Source organism: Pipra filicauda, unplaced genomic scaffold (assembly GCF_003945595.2).
Source record: "Pipra filicauda isolate LSUMZ 115617 unplaced genomic scaffold, ASM394559v2 scaffold50_size3627746_pilon, whole genome shotgun sequence".
In the NCBI taxonomy this organism is placed as follows: Eukaryota; Metazoa; Chordata; class Aves; order Passeriformes; family Pipridae; genus Pipra; species Pipra filicauda.
In genome coordinates, this window is record NW_024104654.1 from 3,472,968 (window position 1) to 3,496,436 (window position 23,469).

The 23,469-nt window shown below is 39.2% G+C and overlaps 1 protein-coding gene across 1 annotated transcript in view; it reads left to right on the top strand.

The window, feature by feature from the left end:
* The window catches only part of LOC113991089 (phospholipid-transporting ATPase IB), a 178,825-nt gene that overhangs the window by 61,132 nt on the left and 94,224 nt on the right, over positions 1–23,469 (top strand). Inside the window, exons 12-21 of the mRNA XM_027727165.2 lie at positions 1,943–2,070; positions 3,233–3,310; positions 5,287–5,375; positions 6,123–6,167; positions 7,476–7,551; positions 15,115–15,220; positions 16,584–16,666; positions 18,322–18,371; positions 20,455–20,524; positions 22,270–22,354. Of these exons, the coding sequence (XP_027582966.2) occupies positions 1,943–2,070; positions 3,233–3,310; positions 5,287–5,375; positions 6,123–6,167; positions 7,476–7,551; positions 15,115–15,220; positions 16,584–16,666; positions 18,322–18,371; positions 20,455–20,524; positions 22,270–22,354 (810 nt within the window). The remainder of the gene's footprint in view (positions 1–1,942; positions 2,071–3,232; positions 3,311–5,286; positions 5,376–6,122; positions 6,168–7,475; positions 7,552–15,114; positions 15,221–16,583; positions 16,667–18,321; positions 18,372–20,454; positions 20,525–22,269; positions 22,355–23,469) is intronic.

Below are 23,469 nucleotides of genomic sequence, written 5' to 3' on the forward strand. Positions count from 1 at the left end.
TATCAGTCTGATGATGCTGCCTTCAACTTGATGCTTCTATACAGATGCAAAGGATTTCTCTAACTTTTTTCAGTCAGAAATGCTGATCTGCTCTTTTATAGAAAACTTAAATGCTAAATGGTTAGGATTGTTATTTATTGGATAAAGTTTCTGTCTTTGACTCCTGTTATTTTGTTGTGAGAAAACTGATATTTTAGTGTGTTTATTTGAAGGGTTTTGTTTGTTTTCGTTCCTAGTCCTTGAACTTATTAGTTCAGTGTCAAAGACAGACATGAAGAATGAAGCGCTCTCCAATAGACGTCCATTTTGGGGAGGTTACATTAGCTATAAAATGTTGTTACAAGCATCTTTAGATGCAGATTTTAAAACAATTATCACAAACTGCAAATGGCTTGTCTGCCGATGATTGCAAAACAGATGGCAAGTGTATATTGTGCAGTTTTAAGAATTGCAGTTGTGTTAGTAATGAAAAAAATCCCATAGGAAGAGCATGGAAATGCCTCATTTTTGACTCTGGGTTTTTGTAGTTGTATTGTCTTCTACTAGTGGTGTCAGCAACTTTTGGAGTTTCTTCCCTGTCCTCCCCTTTGTTTTTTAATGAGTAAGTTTAAATTTGTGCCTTCCAGTGGCGGGAGCAATACTGGAAAAGGTGAATTAAATGAACTCTTGTAATACTCTTGAACTTGTAAATGAACTCTTGTAATATAAAACCTGTTCAACTTGAAATAAACTAGGATGACATAATAGTCTGTATAGATGCCTTTTTGTAAATTGAATGCACAATTTCTATTACTTCTATAACTACCACACACAGGAAAGACACTTTTTGAGGTTATGCAGGTAGATTAATTTTTTGTTAAATGTCTAATCTGTAAGAATTGTATTGGAAAGTGTTTCAATACCAAGCAAGTTTTGACTTACTGTAAACTTACCAAAGATATGGAATTAGACTGTACTCACACTTGGAGGTGCCTGTGTCCAGACTGATCTTCACTAGGCTTCAGCAATTTTCTCTGGGTTCTGTCTCCTCTTTTTAGTCTCCCCTGACCTTTAATTAACTTGTAATACTGAAAACCCTGAGCTCTGACCCCATTGTGCTGGATGTTCTGTGTGCTGACTGTAGTGCCTCCCTAAGCTTCTGGGAAAGTGAAGAGCATACAAATGTGGAGACTTTGGTTGTAAAGAGAGGCTCTGGGCAGCACCATGAACAGGACCTTTCATCCTGTGTCTCTGCTGAGCCTTGTGCATTCCTGCTGGCTGTCTGTAAATGCTTTCTTTTCCCTTTTAGGACCAGTTGTGATGGCAAACTTACTCAGGCAACCTGCCCAATGTTGTCACCATTAATAACAGCTTCTTTGCTTAAGCAGGATGCCTTAGTTCATTTACTAGATGTCTGTTCAGCAATCGGTTGTTCTGTTAGATTTCTTTAGTGTGGGTAACTTCTCAATTCTGACAATGATGTCAGACTTTAGAATTAATTTTAGTGTTTATTTTTTGTTTCCTAACTCCACTGAGACAAGTAGGCACTTTCTGAAAGATAGTTATGTTACTAGTGATATTGGTGGCTCTTAATTGGGCAGTTGACACATCAGATAAATGTCTAAATTTGGGTTATGGTGGGAAATATTGTACTTCTCGCCATCTGTTTAGCAAAAGTTTTTCAGAAAGCGTTCTGTTCTTTAATATATAGACTCACAAATCTTGCCCTTCTTCACCTGGCATAATATGCTGTGTATTCAGGCATGTGTTCTGTGGGTGTTTTATATATATACTATTAAAATCAATATTAAAAAGGCCCTTATAGTAGATGTCAACACACTTGCTGATTATTTTAGCACTGCTAAATCTGACTAGGCCAACTGCATAAAGATGATTGCTCCTATACTGTCCCTAGACCACTCAGACTTGTGTCTGCTCATATCCTTTGTCTTTCGGTCCACAGAAATGCTGTCTGTCAACTTTGGATACAACCTGCTGACATTTATAATCTTGTACAACAACCTTATTCCAATCAGCCTTCTGGTGACATTGGAAGTTGTCAAGTTTACTCAGGCTCTTTTTATAAATTGGGTAAGTAACAAGAATGAATGTATCTCAGTTCTGGATGTTGACATTTAAAAAAAAAATAACACAACATCTTTGAGACTTTTAATTAATTTTCTGATGCAACTTCTGGGAAAGGCAGGGGAAAGCTCAAAGGATTTATTCTGTATCAGTTCTGTGTTTCACAGGAATTAAAAGATTTAGTCATAAGAATATCCCCTGTGCAAACGATGACTTGTAGGCCTTTAGGATGAGAAAGAAGTGTCAGGTCTTGTTGAAGGAGGTCTCTGTGCTGACTCATGTTCAGTAGTTATCTTTTGAAAACTCTTCAGTACCTTATATCTCCTCTCAGCCACAGCAGAGGGAAAGACTAGACTTGTTTGAAGGTGTGGTATTGCTTTTTGGTTTTTTTGGTGGTTGTTGTGGTTTGGTTTTTTTAAATTCTGTGGTATGGATCGTATTTTTGTAGGGAGAGAAGTTGGTGGTGCCTTATGCAACCAAACAGTGATCTTGCTCTGTTCAGGCAAGCTTTGACTTCAGAAATGTCTTTCTCTATTTGTGGACCAAAAATACTGTAGTGATGTCTCTTAAGCTGAACAAAACCAAGAGGAATACCTTGTGCTGGTATGCGTTAATCCTTAAACTTTCAGTAATATAGTAGGTTCCTAAGAATACAAGTAAATGAGATCTCATATGTCTGTTCCCTGAGCTGCTTATGATGTAGGAGAGACGCTTTTCTGAGAAGTTGCTTTGGTTTGTGTAGCAGCTGGGTTTTTTTACTCCCAATAAAATGTAGTAACAGAAGGAATTAATTTCATGAAGCCATTCAGATTGTCTTTTCAGGCATCAGTGTGGCTAAAGCAACTAATTGTTGTAATTGAAGACTTGGTTAGCATGGCTAATGCCTGTTAAAACTTCCTACTGTACTGTGGTTTTTTTTTTTCCATTGCATCTCTAGTTTGTTAACTATCTTTAGTTAAATCTGGCTTTTCTCATGTACATGTAGTATGGAGGCATGCTTTGGAAAGGAGGCACCCATATTCATCCTGGGATGATGTTTGTGTCAAGCCTTCAGAACCTCCACTAATGACATTAAGACAGTTAAAACAAATTGGAACTGACTAAAAGAATAATGAGTATTTCAGTGTTTAATTTTAATAATATAGGTCTAATTTTGCTCTCATTTCAGGACATAGATATGTATTACCCTGAGACAGATACACCTGCAATGGCCAGAACCTCAAACCTTAATGAGGAACTTGGGCAGGTAAGACAATATTTTCTTCAGTGTCATGTTTGTGATTTATTCTGGCAAGATGGAAGGTATGAGAGCAAGCTGTACAAGTCTGCTTTACTCTGTTGCCCCGTGGCTCAGGTTAATGGGACATGTTTGTCATTAGTCTGAGTCTTACAAGTAAAATGATGAGATATTGTAGGATTAAATTTAACACAGGCAGTTTTATGCTTGGGAACTGAAACTGTTCACTCTAAGCTGACTTTTTTTTCCTCGAGGGTGTTGGGGAGATGATCTGCATTTGTGACTGTGTATACCAGAACAGAATGTATAGGACTAAGCTTGGCTTAAGAGGAGGCCAACAACCTCAGCCTGTGTTCTTAGTTCTTGATGTTTCTGTTTGCTTCACAGGAGATGGAGGTTAAAACAATACAATTCTATTCATAATTTATACTGTGCTCCTTCAAGAATCTAGTTTTTCAACAACTTGTAGTTGTTGTAGATTTGTTTATTCTGCAAATGACATTTCTTCAAAATAGAAGGGCTTCCCAAAACAAGTGTACTGGAAAATACGATGTTGCTATTGGAATTTTGTAGTACCATTGAGAAATCCTAGCTTTTTTCCTTGATCATCAGTCATAGATCTTTAACTGAACCTCATGAACTTAGTAATTGTGTGATTTGGTATTGAAGACAATGTTTATACATTTAATGTACATAATTTTTTTGTGCTGCTCAGCAGAGTGGGAGTCAATGTTCTTCCTGTTTAAGCTGATTGGTCTTTTTCTTTGGAATGCTAAAATTTGATTTGTATTCAGATTACTTTGATGTGAACTTAACCTCTAAATTATGGCACTATTTTTGTCTGAAGTGAAGATATGTGGCATAATGTATATTCCTGGCCCATATGTTATTTTCAGAAATTACTTACTAGTGATTCTGTGTAACTAGACTGAGTTTTTTGATTCATTAATTGAATTACCTGTTCACAGATGCCTTTAAAATTTTTGTTTTGTGTAGAATTACTAGTGGCTTGAAGTTCCTCAGATGTTTGGGTACCCACTTTAACTTCTAACTCACATAAACTCCATTTCCAATGCTGTATTCAAGCAGCAGTGTGGAGCACAGCTAAAGGATCACCTAATTAGTAGTGTAGTGCACTGTCTTGAACTGAATTGCATTTATTGAGGAAAAGCTTGTTCTGGCTCCAGGCAAAATATTTTGGTCTTTAAATTGTGTAACTCCTATGCTAGCATCAGTGTTGCTGGTTGAAAATCATACGTGGTACAGAGATACGATGGTGGTATTTAACTTGCAATTATTTTTGGTCTATTGTAGCCCACTGCAGGTGGGAACCTTGAATCTGCTCATGCTCCAAGATGTCATGTTGCTGTGTTGGGGTGGCCTCCAAGTTCTACCTGAAAGTCACTAGTTCCATTAAGGGGTTATTAGTTTGGGCAGTGCTGACTGTGGCTTTGTGTCTTGCACTTGAGGACTGTTTATGACTGGATACCAGAAAAAGCAGCTTTTGTTTGACTACAGGTTACCAGTTGAACTTACCCTAGCATATTTCTTGCACTTTACTGCTTATGGGGGTAAAAGCACCCCAAACGCGTTCTCAGTGATCTTTGGAACATGGCATTTCTTTGTATTGACCTTTCAACAGTCTTAATAGTCTTTGTTTTAATTTCCAGTCTTGCTCTTTGACTTCAGTACAGCTGACAGATTTGTTGAATGTCAACTGGCACAAAACATTTGTATTGACCACTCTGGAGCCTTGTCAATCGATACCTACTATTTGAGATTCTCTACATTTAGAAATCAAGAAGAATTAATGCCATTAAACAACTTGTCTGATTATTTTTCTGTAGACCTGGTAGACAAACCAACCTGTAATAAGCCTACATTGGGCAATATTGTGACATTGAGTAATATATTTCTTAATCTGTTCTCCCCTTTAAGTTTTGTAACTTTACAAGTTGAAAACTAGACTTTTTTTTTTCTTCCAGGTGAAATACCTGTTTTCTGATAAAACAGGCACTCTAACATGCAATATCATGAACTTTAAGAAATGTAGTATTGCTGGAGTGACATACGGGTAGGTATGACACTTTTAGAAACTCTCTAGCTTAATGTGTGCTTACTACTGGTACAGAATTTTATACTGGAAAAGGATTAGAACATTCTGTTCTTCAGTTTGTGTTTTAGTGTATTTTGTGGTCTTAATTAATAGTTTTCATTTTCATGTCCTGCAGCACAAATTATGAAAGTCAAACCTGTGGAGTACTTTACTTGAAGTAAAGGCAACTTACTTCCTAACTTACCTGATCATAATTTAAACAAAAGCAGAAGTGCTAAATAACCTCTGACCTTTCAAGAGGGAAGAAGTTGCAGCCCAAGGGTAGCAATTATTAGTCATGTTTCTGTGACTTGTTCGGATGAATCAGGATTTTGTTAGAATCATGTAGCTCTAATTGTAGAGTTTAATATTCCTTGTATAGGTATACCTTCTTCACGGTTTTGTTCTACTTCTGTCTAAAGGATCCCTTTGAGTCATGCCAGTACTCCTTAGCACTTGGCCTTTTGAGTCTTGAATACTAAATCTTTGTATTTGCTTAGTTTTAAATGGGTAGTCTTAAGTTTTCTGTGCAAGTTAACCTTTGAAATTCATGCTAACTAAATTAGATATCTCAAGAGGCAGAAAACTTGATTCAGATGTATGAACAGCTGAACCTATGGTTCCAGCATATGTTTTTGTGTAATGACTCATTGATTTTTTTTTTTTTTTTTTTTTTTTTTGGTTACCAAAGTGGAATAAATGTTCTTTTCTTTTTCTACCCCTCAGTCACTTTCCTGAGCTGGAAAGAGAACGCTCCTCAGAAGACTTCAGGTAAATATATTCCAGGATGTTTGTGCTCTGTATAGCAAAGTGGGTACAATCTATATAAAGACTTTCCAAGAAAGTCTTGGAAGACTATATAAAGTCTTTTCTGGAAGAATCTCAAGGGAGCAATGTGTTTGAGTAAAATGGTCTTTCAGTGGGAGCCTAATGCAGAGCTGGTGGGTGGTGATGGATCTTCTCTGCATAAAGAGATGGTGTGTGGAGGGGGTGAGGAATAGGCAGCGGCTGGGGTGGCTTTGATGCTAATGCAGTGCTTATTTATAAATGTAGACAGTCAAGTTAAAAGTAAACTGCTTTGCACTAACCTTACCCCCTAGCTAGAGACCAGATGTTACTCTTTTTAATCACTAAGTTCAGACATGACAAGGGGAAGAAAAGGGACTTCTTTGTTAAAATGCTATGTTTTAGTAATTAAACTTGGAGAGAGCTTAATATATAGGTGTATCATGTCAAAAGAATCCTACTCCTTTTTATTCAGGACTTTAATGAATAGAGGTAATGGATCTGTCCCATTCTATAGGAACGAGTGAAAACCTGGGGTTGTAACAGAGGTGTCAGTGTAGCACATTTTGATTATCAGGAAAAGGGGGAAGAGCCAGGGAGGACTGACATGGAGTTGAATGGCAAATATAGGCAAGAAGTGAGTTTCCACCCAAGAAAACAGGTAAACACTGAATGCTGTTAGAAGAGCACTTGCTTATGAGCTAAACTGGGCTTCTCCACTGACACAAATCGTTTTTGTTATCATCTTTTAGGAAGGTGATACCATGATAGGTTGCTACATCTGCTGAGATGTAGTTTCTATTGGTGCCTCTTTTCTTCGAATATATTGCTGTTTCTTTTCTTTCCCTGTACATTTTTTTTTCTAGTCAGTTCTGTGGAAGGTTCTTTCAGGTACTTATATGGACTACTCAGACTTAAAATCCTCCAGGGTCAACTTGTGAAACAGAACTCTGACTAGGGAGGGAGCTTAGGGATATTGAACTTTTGATCTGTTTTATAAGCAAATTGCCTTGAAATCCATTTATTTCAAGTGTGCTTAAAACTGTTTTTGCAACATCTGTCCCAGGAGGTGCATTGACACTTGAATCTTCTCAAATACACTGTCAACGATAACCGTTTCTTGCTGCTGCTCATTTTTAGCACTTTCTGCATTACTTACATGATCTTTTCACAATACTTTCAAGGGCACTGGAGTCTTATTTTGTTTTTTAAACTTGCTTCCTGAGAAAATAGTTGAAGTATTAAGATTGGCAATGTTGCCACTTGTTTGAATATACTTGTTTTGCTCTGCAGCCAGCTACCTCCTTCCACGAGTGAATCATGTGAATTTGATGACCCAAGGCTGCTGCAAAACATTGAAAATGATCATGTAAGTCTACTCTTTGAATATCGTGCCTCTTAAATGCCCTATTCTAGGCCTGTCTGGAATTGAATGCGGAACAAATCTATTTGTGTGATGAAGTCTGCTCCATGAGTGTGTCATGCAAGCACAGAGGGGATAAAAAGGAATCAAAATAGCTCCCTCCAACGTCTTTCTACCCACTTGTCTTACTATTGAATTAAAGAAGCAGTGACATCGATATGGATACCAGCTACCACTAGAACAGCTTCATATATGCTGTCATATATGGAAGATAATGTTTTTGTAGCAAGTAATGATAGAAATTATAATTGTTTAAAAGAAAAACTACTGACTGTTCAAACATCTGTCCTGTTAAAATATTGTTTTTAACAGTAACCACCAGAAGGTGGTTCTGGTATGAGCCTTGCTTTAAGTATTGCAAACGTTTGGAATTTCAGTTATGTAAAGGATGTAAGGGATGAGACTTAATTGCAAATCTAAGCTTAGCTTGAGGCTTAGTGATTAGTAATTTTAACCTAAGTGGTTGAGTCCTAAAGGGTTCTAGTCTTTAGGGTGTCCGTTCATTGTTTATTCAGAAGTCATGTGGCTATGAGGTGTCTGACTGGACACCAGACAATTCAAACACTTGCAGAAAGCATGACCCTTGTTCTCTGCAGGCTGTCTCTCAGTATGGGATCTGAGCACTGGCAAGCACAAACTACACCAGCTGACAATATAACTTCTGTGACTGGGCTAGTTAACTTTAGTTATGAGCATCTCAAATGTAGTTACAACATACTGTTTGTCTGCAGGAAAGCTTTGTTTTCTGCTGTACAGTACTTAAGAACTTGAAATGCAGCATGGTGTAAATACCTAAATGAATTCTTAGTTACTTGATGTGGCACTACGTATTCCTCATGGTGATGGAGCTAAAGATGGCTCCTGTGCTCTAATGTACGTCAAGGTGACCCTCCCAGTACAGTGCACTGGTTTCCTATGTGGCTTTTGTAATCATGTTCACTGGAAGGGTTTTCCACTGGACATCACTTGCAGCTAAGACTTGGATATCATCCTGTTCCTTTTTGTCCTGTTTGTTCATTTATGGCTACAGTTATGGCTTGTGGCAGTTGCTGACTCCGGGTATTCGTTCAGGCTTAGGAGTAGGCTGCAGATAAAGCTTGCTTGCGCTCTTGCTGACTGCTGTATAGATAAGTGCTCTGGTATATTTTAATAGACTCAGCAGAAGGGACATAGATCAAATGAGTTGTGAGATGAAATTTCTCATCTAGCCTAGAGATGACCCCTTATTTTTGGGCTATTTAATTGTCTGATCTTCTCTGTGTAGAGTTTGTACTTTGGGAGATAGAAGAAATATTTGCTGTTGTAACAGGCAGATAAAGAATTTTGGTAGCTTCCTTAGGTGTCACTTAGTCTAGACAGCTCAGAAGTCTTTGTTCTTTACATGCTGAGCCTTATGTATCAAGCTTCCTTTTGGGTGGGAACTTAAATGGATAAATACTGTTGTCATTGCACAGCTGACTGTTGGGCTGAGCACACAGACACTGGGGAAACTTCTGGCTAGTAAGACTGAAAATGTGCCTTGTGTAGGCCAAAGATGTCCTTCAGAGCCTGACTGTACTGGAGGAATGGATGGTGATTTAGCACAAGATGTGGGAATGCAAGGGCTACATCTGACAGTTTGCTTGGCACATTCAGGTGTATTTGTCAGACTGTGTCAGTGAGATTAGGGCTGAATTCCATGATAGTGGTAGAGGGAAGGGTCTTTGTAGCTTTTTTGCATTTGGTGAGCTGCTAATGTGCATAAGCTGCTTCTTTCTGTCAAACTGCATAGTGTCTTATTTTTCATAGCTAATAGGTAGCTGCAGATGCCATTTGCAGATGTCTGACAATTTCTCCTCATTTAGTGAACTGAGGTGATAAAACTAAAGTGTTCTAGCATAAGCTGCCTAGTGGGGCTAGGTGGTACTGTACTTAGTTGGGCAATTAATACCCTTTAAACATTTGACCTTTTGCAGCTGAAGCTTTAGGTGTGATATCTACAAACTCTTAAGTGCTCATTGCTCTGGTCTTGAAGATTTTAGGGTTTTTTTCAGTCCAGTCACAAGTGTTAGTTTAGAGCTGTCTCAGTGCCAAGTAATTTTCTTTCCAGGTTGAAAATAAAAAATTATGTACTTATACTTCCGAGACTGTCTTCCATCTGCTAGGAAGATTTTTAGCATCCTGTGTCACCTCTAGATTTCATAGCTCTTCTGGGCCACTGGTGTGTAAGGACTGACTGATAGCCAAGTTCACTCTTGAATAGCAGTTCAAGAATTATTGCCCCATAGGAAATGTTCCAAGGAAAAATAACTTGTCTTGAAAACATATGGAAGTTTCTCTTGCCTGCTCTGGGATTTTAACATGAAAGAAAGTACCTAGGTTTGTCTGCCTGTGCTTTTTCTTTGGAACTGGTTCTTTTGGATGAACTCTGAATGATGCTGTCTTCTCTGTATAGAGAAAATGGCATAAACTCTTAGTTTAGTAAGAAAAGATCAGTTGTTTTCTAAGATGAAAATGAATGTTTGGTGAATACACTAGGGTAGTCTTTATCTTGGTGCTTGCTAGTTGCATATGTGCTATGGAGATGCAAACCTGTTTGATGTGGGGTTATGTTTTACCTGATGATAGGAGAGCAGGGAAGGAGGTCAAGAAGTGAAGGAACTATAGACTTGGATCTCATCTTGGACTCCTGCATCTCCCCAAATTCTCTCTGAACTTCATCTATGAATTCCAATTTGCACAAGAGCTTTGTTCAATGGCCCCCAAATTCTCTCTTGGCCAAGAAGCAGGAAAGTGTAGCTGCAAATGCATAAATTGATTCAGTGAGTATGTGTTATGAGTAGTTTAGCAGCTGGCTTGGCAGAACAGACAACTGTTGTGTTCATGTGTAGCCTTTACTACACTGAAAGTGTTTGTTTAGACCTTGCTAATATGTCTACTTGTTTTTGGAAGTGTGTGGAAACTGAGGCTGTTATCTGATCAGGCTTTTCTGAAATGGCAGCTATCATCAGCTGATTCTTAATTCCTTAGGAAAGCAGAACCAGAAAAGTATATCACTACTAACTGGGATGAAAAACTGGAATTTGGAATACAGTAGTGCCAAAAGTATGTTTAGGTAGTGAGATCTGGGAGGCTTTAGTTTGGAAAGTAACTGTTGCTGGAAAACTGTGCAAACTTGTCATTTTATAGCTCACAACTAAATTATTAGAGCTTAGTGAGAAATATTTTTCATTTGTCTGCTTTTGTTCTTACTATGTGTGGGACTTTGCTACTGTTGTTCAAGTATAAGACAGTATCTTTAATTATAGGTCATATTTCAATGGTTTTGGACAAGATGAACTTGCATTTAATTCTCTTGATATTCAAACACTGGTTAATGTTCTCTTTGAGTCTGTGCCTGAAATATCCTGGTCCTCTTTGGTTTTACCGGCTTCTTTGTTCCATGTGCCCAACACGGCTGGATCCTCACACTGCTCTCCAGATATTTTAGTGAACTAAACAGTAGGAAGTTAACATCTTTTTAAGATGGTGAGTCATAATTCTCCTTGGTAATCAAGTACATAAGTATTTTTGTAGTTGTCCTTGGCAGAATTTGCCATGTCCTTCTTTGAAGGAGTAAGCTCAAGTTGTTAGACTGTGCTTTAATATCCCATTGGCCATTTCTAGACCATTTTCTCAAAAAAATGTCAGTCCTGCTCATCTGGAGATATTATGAACGGAGGCACTGATCTCCTACTGCTACAAGTAAAAAGAGAGGTGAAAAATCTTTAACTTCACATGCAACTTCCTTGTAATTTTATCAGCTGGCTAGAGAAAAGTAGTTTGTCTTCAGAGTGACAAGGTCAAGATAAGGACTTCTGTGATATATGTGCAGTTATGTAGCTCTGCAGAGTACAGTTTGCTCCCTGAAAAATGGAGGTTTGGCTCAGTGTTTTGTTCCTCTGAATAAGGGAGCAAGGAAGGGATAAAAAGTTGTGATGAAGCTTCATGACCAGTGGTCTGTGCCTTGCTTGATAATGGATATTGCTGTGCCTTCTAGATAGCTAAACTTTGCTTTCATGGAGGATCATGGCTGGGCTTCGCGAACGAAGATCTGGGAAGGCTCTATCCGCATTTGCTACAGGCACGCTGGTGGCTTATGAGGCCAATACGTGACAGACATATCCGATTGCAAAAGGCACAGCAGAAAGATTCCTTAGATGGTGTATTCTGCAATATACGGTTCTTTCTGCGTTGCCTTTTTTCCTCAAGAGTGATCCTGCGTGTGTTCTCAAAGGAGACAGCAGCGTTACAGATGGTGTGTCTCCAGGCCTCCCGATTTGAGGCCAGAGTAGACCAGTGATGAAGATCAATATGGCCGAGGCTGAGATGTTGTTTCAGGGAGTCCTTGTATCTTTTCTTCGGGGCTCCTCTCATGCGGCAGCCAGTGGCAAGTTCACCGTAAAGCAAGATCTTAGGGAGGCGGTGGTCCTTCATCCTGGAGACGTGCCCTGCCCATCGCAGCTGTGTTCTCATCAGCATGGCCTCGATACTTGTGATAGCTGCTTGCTCTAGAACAGATGTATTGGTCACATAGTCTGACCAGTGGATGTTTAGGATTGTGCGGAGGCAGCGTTGATGGAAGCGTTCTAAGAGACGCAGGTGGTGGCGGTAGATGACCCATGATTCGGAGCCATATAAGAGAGTCGACTTGTCCGGGAGCTACTTTATGCTGATGACGCCGCCCTTGTTGCCCACACAGAAGCTGCCCTGCAGCATTTAACATCCTGCTTTGCAGATGCTGCTGAGCTCTTTGGGCTGGAAGTCAGCTTAAAGAAGACAGAGGTCCTCCATCAACCTGCACCTCAGGAAGTCCCCCATCATCCCCACATCACCATTGGCAAATCAGAGCTCAAATCAGTCCAGCAGTTTAATTACCTCGGTAGCCTCATCTCCTCAGATGGTAAGATCGACGGAGAGATAGACAACAGGTTAGCAAAGGCATATAGTGCTTTTGGAAAACTCCACAAAAGAGTATGGCGTAATAAACACCTGAAGAAAAGCACCAAGATCAGTGTTTACAAAGTCATGGAGGATAATGCTTTATAGATAACAATCCAGAAACTGCTTTCAGAAATAGGGGATTGTTTCAATATGTATGTGGTTCTTAACTTGTAGGGGCAGTAAGCAAAATAATTTAGCCACTGGGGTGTATCCCTGGTATAGGTGCTTGTACACGAATTTTTTCATGGACCTTTGGAAAAAAAAACAACACCAAAACCAGAGAAAGAAGCAATGGCTTTTACCCAGAGCTGTTGCCACATAAGGAGAAAAATGAGGGGGAAAAGGCGTTTAAAATGAGAACTACCGATTGTCTGATGAAAAAGAGACTAAAATATGCCAACTTTGTTCCAGCTACAGATAAACAGAGGTGGAAAAAATCGGGTGGAAAGAAATAAGGTTGACCTTAACAAATGAGCAGGCAAGAAATGTCTCCGAGACCATCAGTAAGAATTTGACTACTAAAATATCAGAGAGTTAATAGAGGAATATAAATAATAAGGTAGAATCAGTTAATCTGTGGGACTTCTGTCCTGTGCTGGGGTTAAACTTGGTATGTTGGAAGGGATATGTTACCACAGAACCCATTAATGAATCTTCTGTTCACAGATCTGAAAATTTGAACGCTCTACCCTGATTCATGCCTGTGCAACAAATATTGTTAGTATTGGAACAATATAGAAAGGAAACAAGTGACAGCTGTGTGGAGGAGCTTTTGTGATAAGCTGGGACTCTGGTGATCTGTTGCAATAGAATTGGAAGGTTGCCCTGTAATACATTGTGAGCTGTGAAAGTATCAACGCAGCAGCAAATTATGTTGCTAACTTGAAAACATAAATATGTACATAGGAAGAATTAAAATCCATGTCATTACTGGAGACGAGTTGTTTCCAGCTGATAGAATGCATACTGTGAAAGCACGTTAAGGGGCTGGGTGATTAAAGTGTAAGAAGCGCATTGAAGGTCTGTAGCAATAGATCCTGAAATGAGAATTTGGCAGGCTCTGAATTTTGAGATGGAGATAAAACTTGCCATTATTTCCAGCGAAAGCAAATAGAAGCAGTAACCTCCTGATTGTAATTTGCTGTGGACTTAACATTTTACACATTACTCTCTGATTATATTCCACATGTTCATTTTCTTGAACATAGCCTCTGCACCCTCAGCATGTCACAAGTTACAACTGCTGTTATTTTAGTGGCATGTTACCGTACAATTTGGAGGTTTCAATATGCAAAGATAAAGGTCCTGTGTGAAACAGTTACTTTGAAAATCTTCATGACAAAGTAGATGAAGTAAAACAAGGGTATAGGTCTACGATATTCAGTTTTCTTATTCCACTCTTTTCTAATACTCTTACTTTTTTACACATGTTGACATAGTGTATGCCAGCTGACATGGTTTTGTGGCTTTTATAGTAATTTACTTCCTACTCATTAAACCTTGATATTGCCAATAAAAACTTTATAAACTCTCACAGAATTTTTGCACATAAAAATATCATCTAGCTTCCAAAGTCAAGTAAGGCTTTCTGCAAAGGTAAAACTACTAAGTTCGTGTCTGACTCAGTCACTGAGCAAATGGCTGCTGTGACAGAAGACACTGATGCTACCAAGTGTGGATGTTATGGTTACAGCAGAGTTGGGGAAGGGGAACCATGTGTTCACTTCAGCTGAAATGAATTAGTTGTGTCTGGTTTTGAGCTGGGCAGCTGAGTACCATTTCTGACTGCTGAGACTATAAATACTGTGCCAGAGGCAGGAATGGAGAAGAGGGAAGAGAGAAGAGAGGGGTGGGGGACTCAATTTCAAATCGCTATAACTGCAGTTGCCAGAGTTGGCTATCACAGGCCTGTGGTTGAAGTGCTGTAGCATCTTTGCTGAGTTGCAGACCTGGTGTCTATCTAAGCACTTGGGGCTGGCTGTGAACAGTGTTTTATATTCTATGTTCTCATGATGCTAAATGTGTAGGGACCATTGATTAATTTTATGCTTGGCTGGATGCTGTATTTCTGTGGAAGGGCACATGATGTTGCCTTCTACTGGCTATTCAGCTGCTGTCAGCTCTGGATGTTCATTGCTAATGGAGCAATTGCATCAAGTTTAATTCTGATGTGGTTACTGTCACTCTTTTAGAAGCTGCTGTAGTAATATTTCCTGTTGCTCGATTGTCATCAGCTTGTGGCAGATGTCTTCACCTATATGAAGCTTGGGGTGCTACAGAACTAATGCTTTTATATTTGGGGAGGTGGGGGAATATTCTGGCTTCACACCTCTCTTCAGCTTAAGTGAGGTCTTTATCGTTAACACTCTTAATTCATCAATGCTGACCCTAAACTCTGCTGTCTTGATCTGCTGTAAGTAGAGAACAGAATGTTTTGTTTTTTTTTTTTTTTTGGTCTGTGATACCTCTGTGGTCTTCTCAGTTTAGTGAATAGATGCTTCAGTCTGTGTGTAATGCTAAACCTCACTCTTCTGGTGTCTTGTCTAGCCCACAGCTGTACACATACAGGAGTTCCTCACGCTGCTAGCCGTGTGTCATACTGTTGTTCCTGAGAGACAAGGAAATACAATCATCTACCAGGCCTCCTCTCCAGGTTAATTGTTGCTTTCTTTTTTGGGAGGGAAGGAGTTGAAGGAGTAGAAGGTAGATGGAAGGGAGGTCCATAAATTTCTGTGAAGATCATTGATTTTGAAAGCATGATGTCCCCCATGATGGTAGCAGTAGGTCTGGCATCTCCTGTCATCAGTACATGCTGCTTTTGAATGTCTCCTATGAAACTACAGTGTTCATGATGTTTCTTTAGAGATAGGCTGGGCTCATGATGCCTTCTGCTCTCATGAGACCTTCTACTCTGGCCTTTCTGCAGTGATGAAAAGCAAAAGTAAAACTTGGAGTCTATAGAGCTGATTCATGGAAGTAATTATTTGTTTCTACATTAACAACTACTTGCTTTATTTGGCATAAGTACAGACTGTCTTTCTTGATCCAGTAGTATCTGCGTAAAGCAAAATAGGGAGCAACCAAGTGCTGATACATGACATGATATAACCAATAGCAAAGTCCTGGCCACATTCAGGCCTGCCCTTGACACATTTTTTTCTCCTTTAAGTTAACACAGAGGTATTGAAGAGTATAGGCATGGCCAGAATGCAGAACAGCATGACCCTGCTCTCCATCAGTTTTATCTCTGTTAGTGAAGATATTTTTGGAATTGCTGTAGTGGTGTTTTGAGTGAGGAAGCAGTATCATTTCTCATTTACGTCTTAATAGTGTGTCTGAAAAGTAGGGTGAAGAGCCCATGTAAGGAAGCTCTGGACAGTGTGATGAACCATGAGGAGACTAACAGTACTGTAGAGACATTAGGGTTGCTTAAACTGGGCACTAAATTCACATGTGTGGTGCTTGTGCTTAATGGCACTTGCTTCTTAATGAGGCTCTTTAGGTACCTACTGGAGGTACAAGTGTTGGCTCTGGTTTCAGCTCTGTTATTTGAGCTCCTAATGACACTGCTCATTTTAGTCTCCAGAAGGCAATGCTGTATTTCTATAGCATGTGAACTTAGTGCCTTTACAGCAGAAAATGGATTAAAGGCATATTGTAGGAATTTGGAGTAACAACATAGGCTTTGATCTTCTTTCAGAACAGGTATTTTCCCTTTTTCCTGTAGAAAAGTATGACTTCTCCAAAGAACAGAGTTTAATGCTTCAGTAGTTACAGGATATTTTATATGGATTGAGTACAAAGTTCGTGTAGTTGATATTACATGGCCTTTGTAGAACTAAGCATTGAACCTTTTTGTGTAAGGGTGTGCAGAGCTACTCTAGCAACTGTACACAGGACAGTATATAGGAAAGGGGACTTCTGTTTTGGCAGTCTGACATATTTTAATATGGGTTTTGGAGGCCTCTCTTACATACCAGATGAAATTTAAGCTTTTTGTTTGTTTGTTTTGGCAGATGAAGGGGCATTAGTGAAAGGAGCAAAAAAACTTGGTTATGTCTTCACAGGACGGACTCCGCATTCAGTTATCATTGATGCGGTAAGTGGTAGATGCGCGTGGCACAGGCTGCCAAGCTCATGCAGAGCATAAACGTGTCCTGTGTGGCTCCTGTGAGGGCCCCTTTCCAGGGTCCTTGTGGTGCTTACATGCAAAAAAGGCTTTTGCACACGAGGCAAAATGGTTTTAATCTATCTGAAGATGCAAAGTCCTTTACCCTTCTGTGTGGCATGGGCAATAGGAAGTTGCAAGCTTACATGGGAAATAACAGCAGTTGTGCCTGAAAAATATTTTCCTTGTCTGGGAAGCACAGATGGGAACACTCACACTCAGAAGCAAATTCATGTCTCTGGCTGACTATTGTGTTTAGTGGTTACAATTCTTCTAAGTGTTTCATTTCTTGTATTAAAAGGAATTTTTTTTCTTCTGAGTAAGATGTTCCGCATCTTCTTAAGAGGATGTATCTACTTAACAAGCTCTATATGCAGGGATGTGTAGTTAGTGGGTTACAGTTGACACAGACAGTCTCAAACTCATGGGCTACGTTCAGACTCAAGTTGCAGTCTAAGCTAAAGTGGCTCCAGATTTATACAGATGCAGCTGGTAGGGTGCTTTTTACAAATGATGGATGTATTTTTGTCCTTCCTCTTGGGTGTGTTCACTTGCAAATTCCTTGGTACACTGCCAAGATGAGCACTTAAAACACATCTTCTAGGACTTGTCACAAACTTTTAACAATTTCTCAGAAATTACTTCTTAATTTAAGGGGAAGAATTTAGGATGAGCAGTCATCTAGAGCTGTCTAGGTGCTTCTGTTCTTTGCAGGAAGAGCCAGGCCTACCTGACCTGGCTTTATACTCCCAGTACCAAGTTAGGAGCATGGTCAGTCTACAGCCAACAATAAAAGCTGTCAGTCCCAGAGGTTCCTGTCCCTCCTCATTGCCGATGTCAGTGGCAGCACATGTAACGTGGGTCAGAGATGCCTTTTGGTCTTGGGGATATTGCTGAATTGAAATGTGCCTTGTAGGACAGGACATAAGTCTATACTACAATTAGATTTTACTGCAGCACTTTCTTTAACCACATGCTACAAATACCACTGAAGTTTTGAGGCTCCAGTAATTCCTACTACTCCTTGTGTCTGTTATATAACAAGTATGGCAGGTGTTTTGAAATCTTACTCTTTCTTCAGGTGGTTCATGCTCAACCCTAGCAGAGAGCTGTTGGTGATAAGAGGAATTTCTCCTCAGTTAGCTTTTTTTTTTGCCACGAAAAATGTAATTAATGTTCTTGTAAATTCAAGTAAAAGAAATGCTTAGGGAGTTCAGTCAAAGGTTATTTTAACACCAAATCTGGAGAGCATCTTTATTTTAACTTGGAAAAACACTCACAGCCTGTTGATGGCTGTTAAGAACTAAATATGCAACTTATGTTTCAGAGCATGCCTATAGTTTTGGAGTAAGATATTGATTCCGTTGTAATGGTGTAGCAATAGTAAATGAAGGATGCCACAGTACTGAATGTTGAAGGAAGTTCATTAAATTGGGCTCTGTGTACTTTAACCAGCAGAGGGAGCCATTGCCATATTTAGTTATTTTTACTGGGTTGTGTGAGAGACACCTGACCAGCTTGCATGTTTGCACGTGTAAGAACACAATGTGGATTGTACTTATAATAGTACGTGCTTTGTTTTGTAGCTGGGGAAGGAGAAAACCTTTGAAATTCTTAATGTGCTGGAGTTTTCCAGGTGAGTTTTCCTCTAATATACCAAATGCAGCATGAGAATACCATTCTTGTAAATGTGTTATTGAGATAAAAAGATACAACTGATGCAGTAGAAAAGCAGAACTTCATTAGTTCTTGTTCTGCCCCTTCATCTTCTCATTTCTGATGTAGGACGAGTACAGAGCTGGTGGCTGTTGGCATGTGAGCACGAAACTCTTTCTTGCCACTGCATCTCAATTTATTGAAAAGTTGCTGCTGTGGAAGTGTTTTGCTGTAACGTGTGGATATCCTTATGTGTTACTTGTCTTCTTGAAGAACATACTTTGAGATCACGCTTTTATAGATCTTCTGTAAATTACTTGGTTTTGAGTAGATGGAAACTGCAACTGGAGGTGCCCCTTCTTAACAACCACTCCAGCTATGAAAATATAAACATTGCAAGCATGTCAGGCCCATTAGGATGGGCATTGCTTGCGTATCGAGAAGCTTTGTTTGATGAATTGGATCCCTAAATCACTGGAGATGATTTTCGTTTTTCAGTTGATAAAAGTTATGTCAGTTTGGATGGTGCTAGTCAGCAGTCTTTTTTGGTGTTTTTTGTTTTTTCTTTTTCTACTCTTACTGTGCATTAAAGCCTTGAACTCTTGTCCTCTGCTGTCTTTGAATTGGCTGGTCTTGCTCAAAAGGACTATGTAAAACTAAAGGTGGGGGATATTAGGGTAGGCAGCTTTTCTTGTGTGCTGGCTTGCTTTGAAGGTTATTCTTGACTACTTTGCCCTTTCCTACTACATAATGTAGCTACATAAGCTACTTGTGGAAAGTATCTAAAAAGACACTAAAGAGTCTTTGGGGGTTTTTGACAAGCTGACCACAGTACCCTGATGTCTATAACAGGAATAACTGTAGCCTGCTTGCAGCAGAAAAAAGCTATCTTACTTTTCCCCTGCGTGTAGCAACTTCCCACGTGACCAGCAAGGAAGTTCCTACAATGAGATTTCAAGAAGCATATGGAAGTTTCCCAGTGTCATTAGCACATTGCAGAAATTCTGGCCACAGCTAATTGCTGCCCTTCTACCCCCTCTTTAGAAAGTCTCAGAAGGGATTGTTTTATCTTATGATACGTGCCAAGAGCTTGCGTACTTACACGTTGCTCTTGACCTCTGAAAAGAGACTAGATCTCCCAGAGCAACTTCAAGAGGAGAAGGAGGATTACTCTACGCTCTGATCTGTTTGTTCACATTGGCAAAAAATTGTCCTTTTGCTAAGGCAAATGTTTATACAAAACCACACGTTCCTAGGGTTTCCTTGATGAGAGTTGATTTGCTTGTGTCTGCCTCTTACAAGTTGTGTTGTGTTTTTTTAGTGCATCTTTTAAGGGAGAGATTACTAAGTAAAATGCCAAAAATTATCTTTAAAAACAAACTATCCTTGCCTATGCTCCCATGTTAAATGTCTATGTACAGTATGCTACTGTCCACCTTTATGTTATTTTTAAGATACATGCCAGGCTTGACTGTCTTGATAAGCAACCTTGCACAGGATGTTTGGCTTCCTTCTACATAATTGCAGCTATCTAGGTCTGAGTAGACCTATATAAAAAACCTATGGGGAGGCCAAGAACTGGTCTATACCATAATTCCATTCTATGATGTTTCTGCTTTCTTTTGAGTTAGGAAGTTAAATAACTGCCCTTGACAGTGGATGGTTGTTTCAAAGTCTGTTACACATATAATAGATACATCCAACCTTAATGATTCTGTTTCTAGAGAAAATTTTGCTAGAGGAATAAGAAAAAGTTGAAAGTAAATGTAGCTCCCATTTTTTCCAGAGCATTTTATCCTATCTTGCCTTTTTCTTGCTTACATTTGAGTGTAAGTCTGTGTTCTGGTTAAGTGCTTGGCAACAGGAGCCATAGGGCTGAAGCTGGAAATGGGCAATTTAGTGTTTCTCTCCTTGCTGTCAAGGGTTGTGTGATCTTAAGTTACTACTCTTATATCGCATCATATCTCAGATGCACTGAACACATGTGAGAAAATTCACTGGCTAGAACAGGAATTACTCTTGATCGCTTTGACTAATGAAAGCAAATATTTTTTTTTCTCTAGCAACAGGAAGAGAATGTCAGTGATTGTTCGAACTCCAGCAGGACAACTACGTCTCTACTGCAAAGGGGCTGTAAGTAATTATGCTGCCTAATGGAGAATTAACAGTACCAGTTATTGTTTCAACAGCTGTGGCTGATGTTGGCATTTCATGTCTCATACATAATACCTGTTAGCTTTCTGTTTAAGGCCAAGTGATTTAAGAGAGCTGCCATTCTTCCTCTGACTCCTTTTGCAGGCAGGAAGATTGCTAGGCTTTCTACTGCCCAGTTAAAATCCTGAAACTAATGGGAGCAGTACCCTTTACTTCAGCAAAGTCAAGATTTCACCCAGCTGTGCTGTGGGAGTTTAGGAGCTGGACTAAATGCTGTTGTCTGAATTTATAATATTCAAATCTGTTCTCAAGTGGTTGGCTGTTGGTCTGACTCTCTTGCACCTCTGCACCTGCTGTTTGTCATCATGACTTGCTCCATGTTGTGTTTCTGTCTCCACTGACAAGAGCAATAACCTACCACAGTACAAAGTCTGCAAAACTATCATTGTCCACAGCCAGAGAGTCATTCTAATGTCAGTGGAAAATTATGGACCTGGCTTTTTTTCAACAGGGAAGAAGTATTTTTGACCTCTAAGGATCTAGTTTACTTGATTTTGTCCTGACATATAGATCTGAGTGCGTTGCTCTATTGCTTCAGTTTACCTCCCCTGATTTGATAAAGATGTGCTGGCTTCATGCTGGAGTGATGAAAGTGTGTTAAGACCACTACCATTGTGCAGTAATTTACAGTTGCATGTCTAGTAGGACCACACAGACTTGCAACTGCTCGTTGTTCATGCTATGCCTGAATTCACACTGTTTTTTGGAGTGTGGCACTGGAGGGGATGGAGAACAGGAGAGTTTGTAGTACAAAATTTCATATTGTCTTCCATATGAGCAGCCCTAGATGTACTGACAGAGCAAAAGTGTTGCAGTGATTAGTGTAATCTGGTGGTTTGTCTGCTGCATCTGCCACTCATCTGAGATGTAAGTTAACTGCCTGTTTTGCATTAACTTTTGCACATTCTGGTAGTCATCCTCTGTCCTGTCGCTTCCATAGTAAGTTGGTTTGTATGCCTGTCTCTAATCAATGCTAGATGTAGGCCTGTTTACTTAGCTTAAGAGCATATGTATGAGTAAAAGTAGGGTTTCTGTATTTTACATGTTTGTAACAACTTGTTCTGGTAGTTGCAGAATAAAATCCAGAGACTCTAGATACGATGGTGCTGTATTTTGATTGCAGCTTTTAGCCTTTTCAATTGTCCTTTGATTTAGTGATGAAGAGAGCTGTTGCAGGAGGAAGGTTGCTTCTGAGAGAATTTTGCAGTAGAATGAGATCAGTGTTTCTGCCCCTTAATTTTTAACATCAATGGGAATCTTTTCTAGAAAGGATTGCGGGAAACTCTTCTTCTGCATGCAAGTACAGTATGTACTGAACTTAAGACCAGACAGTTACTCTCTGAAATCAATAGATTGTCTTAGAACTTAGAGAGAAATGTTTTGTACTGCCCAATAATGGTGACCTCTTTATGGAAAGAGGGGAGAAGGGCAGAGTGTACTTCTGTCTTCATTATTTAAAGTGGATGCAGTATTCCTGCCACTGGGCACAACCTAAATGACTTAATCAAATCAGAATCTCTAAAACCCAAATGTATTACTTTTAAATATAGTCTTGGTTTTGATATTAGCAAGTCCATGAAGGTTGCTTCACTTGAGCTTGTAAATACACAAATGGAAACTTCATATGTAGACTTACTCTGTTGTAATGAATTTGGTTTTAATAGGATAATGTAATTTTTGAGAGGCTTTCAAAAGATTCCCAGTATATGGAGCAAACACTGTGCCATCTTGAATACTTCGCAACAGAAGGTAAGAGAAACAGCATGCACTGAGAATTCAGTTTTATCAAATTACTTGCAGCATCTTCTACATTGTCTAAGATAAGCAGTGTCAAATGAGATGATTATGAAGATAAATCAAGAAGTGTGTAATCAGCAATTTAAAAACTGTAAGATGACTTTAAGACTAGAGAGGTTTTTACCCTGCTTCTGTGTGATTTCAGTAGGGAAGTGGAAAAGATGGTGTTCTCTGTGTCCATGATGAAAGGGTATAAGTTGTATTGCCCAGAATAACTCAACTGCACTGGAGTTAGAGTTGTAAAAGTTGAATGCCAAAGTCCCTGGCTTTACAAAGCAGAGTGATAATCTGAACATGCTGGGAAGCCTTGTAGATCAAGACATCAAAGATGACCTGAAATGGTCTGTACGGCCTTTGGCTGATGTAACACCTCTGTTCACAGGGAAGCACTTGGTTTTGTTCCCTCTGCTGCAGTAGCATAAGATACTTGTGCTGTAGTAAAACCATGAACCAGTGGTTTTCTTCCTAAATCTGAAAACATCATTCAGCTTTTAAATATGTATTTTTTGCAGACTCCCACGTTCCCAGTAAAGAAATTTTTGTATTTAATGGCACACGCGCATTTCTGCTTGATTCATGCTAGGAAAAAAAATTATTACTTCTCTATGTAAATTTTTGTCAGTGGTGTAATAAATTGATTTTCATACTTCACGGACCCTATTCACTATATCATACATGTCTAACTCCCATTATTAATGTGAGTTAGATTTATACACTGAAGGATAAATCGGTCTTGCTAAAAAAAAAATGGATGATGTGGTATGTTTGACGAAGTAACATCTCCAATCACAGTATGTAGCCAGTTTTTTAATTTGATCTTAAAAATACATGAAAGCAAGACTTGTTTTCATGCTCACTTAGAAGGTTAAAGATGACACTTTTGTTGGTCAAGTATGGCTAGATTGCAATAGTGAAAATCAGGGACTGGAGACATCTAAGTTTTTACCCATTAGACTCTTGATTTGCACCAACATTAGTAATGAAATGAGCCAGACTTTTGGTTTACATTTGTGGAAATTTAAGTGCTTTAAGAATGTCGAGGGAGATTTTTGTGGAATCCAGAGTTT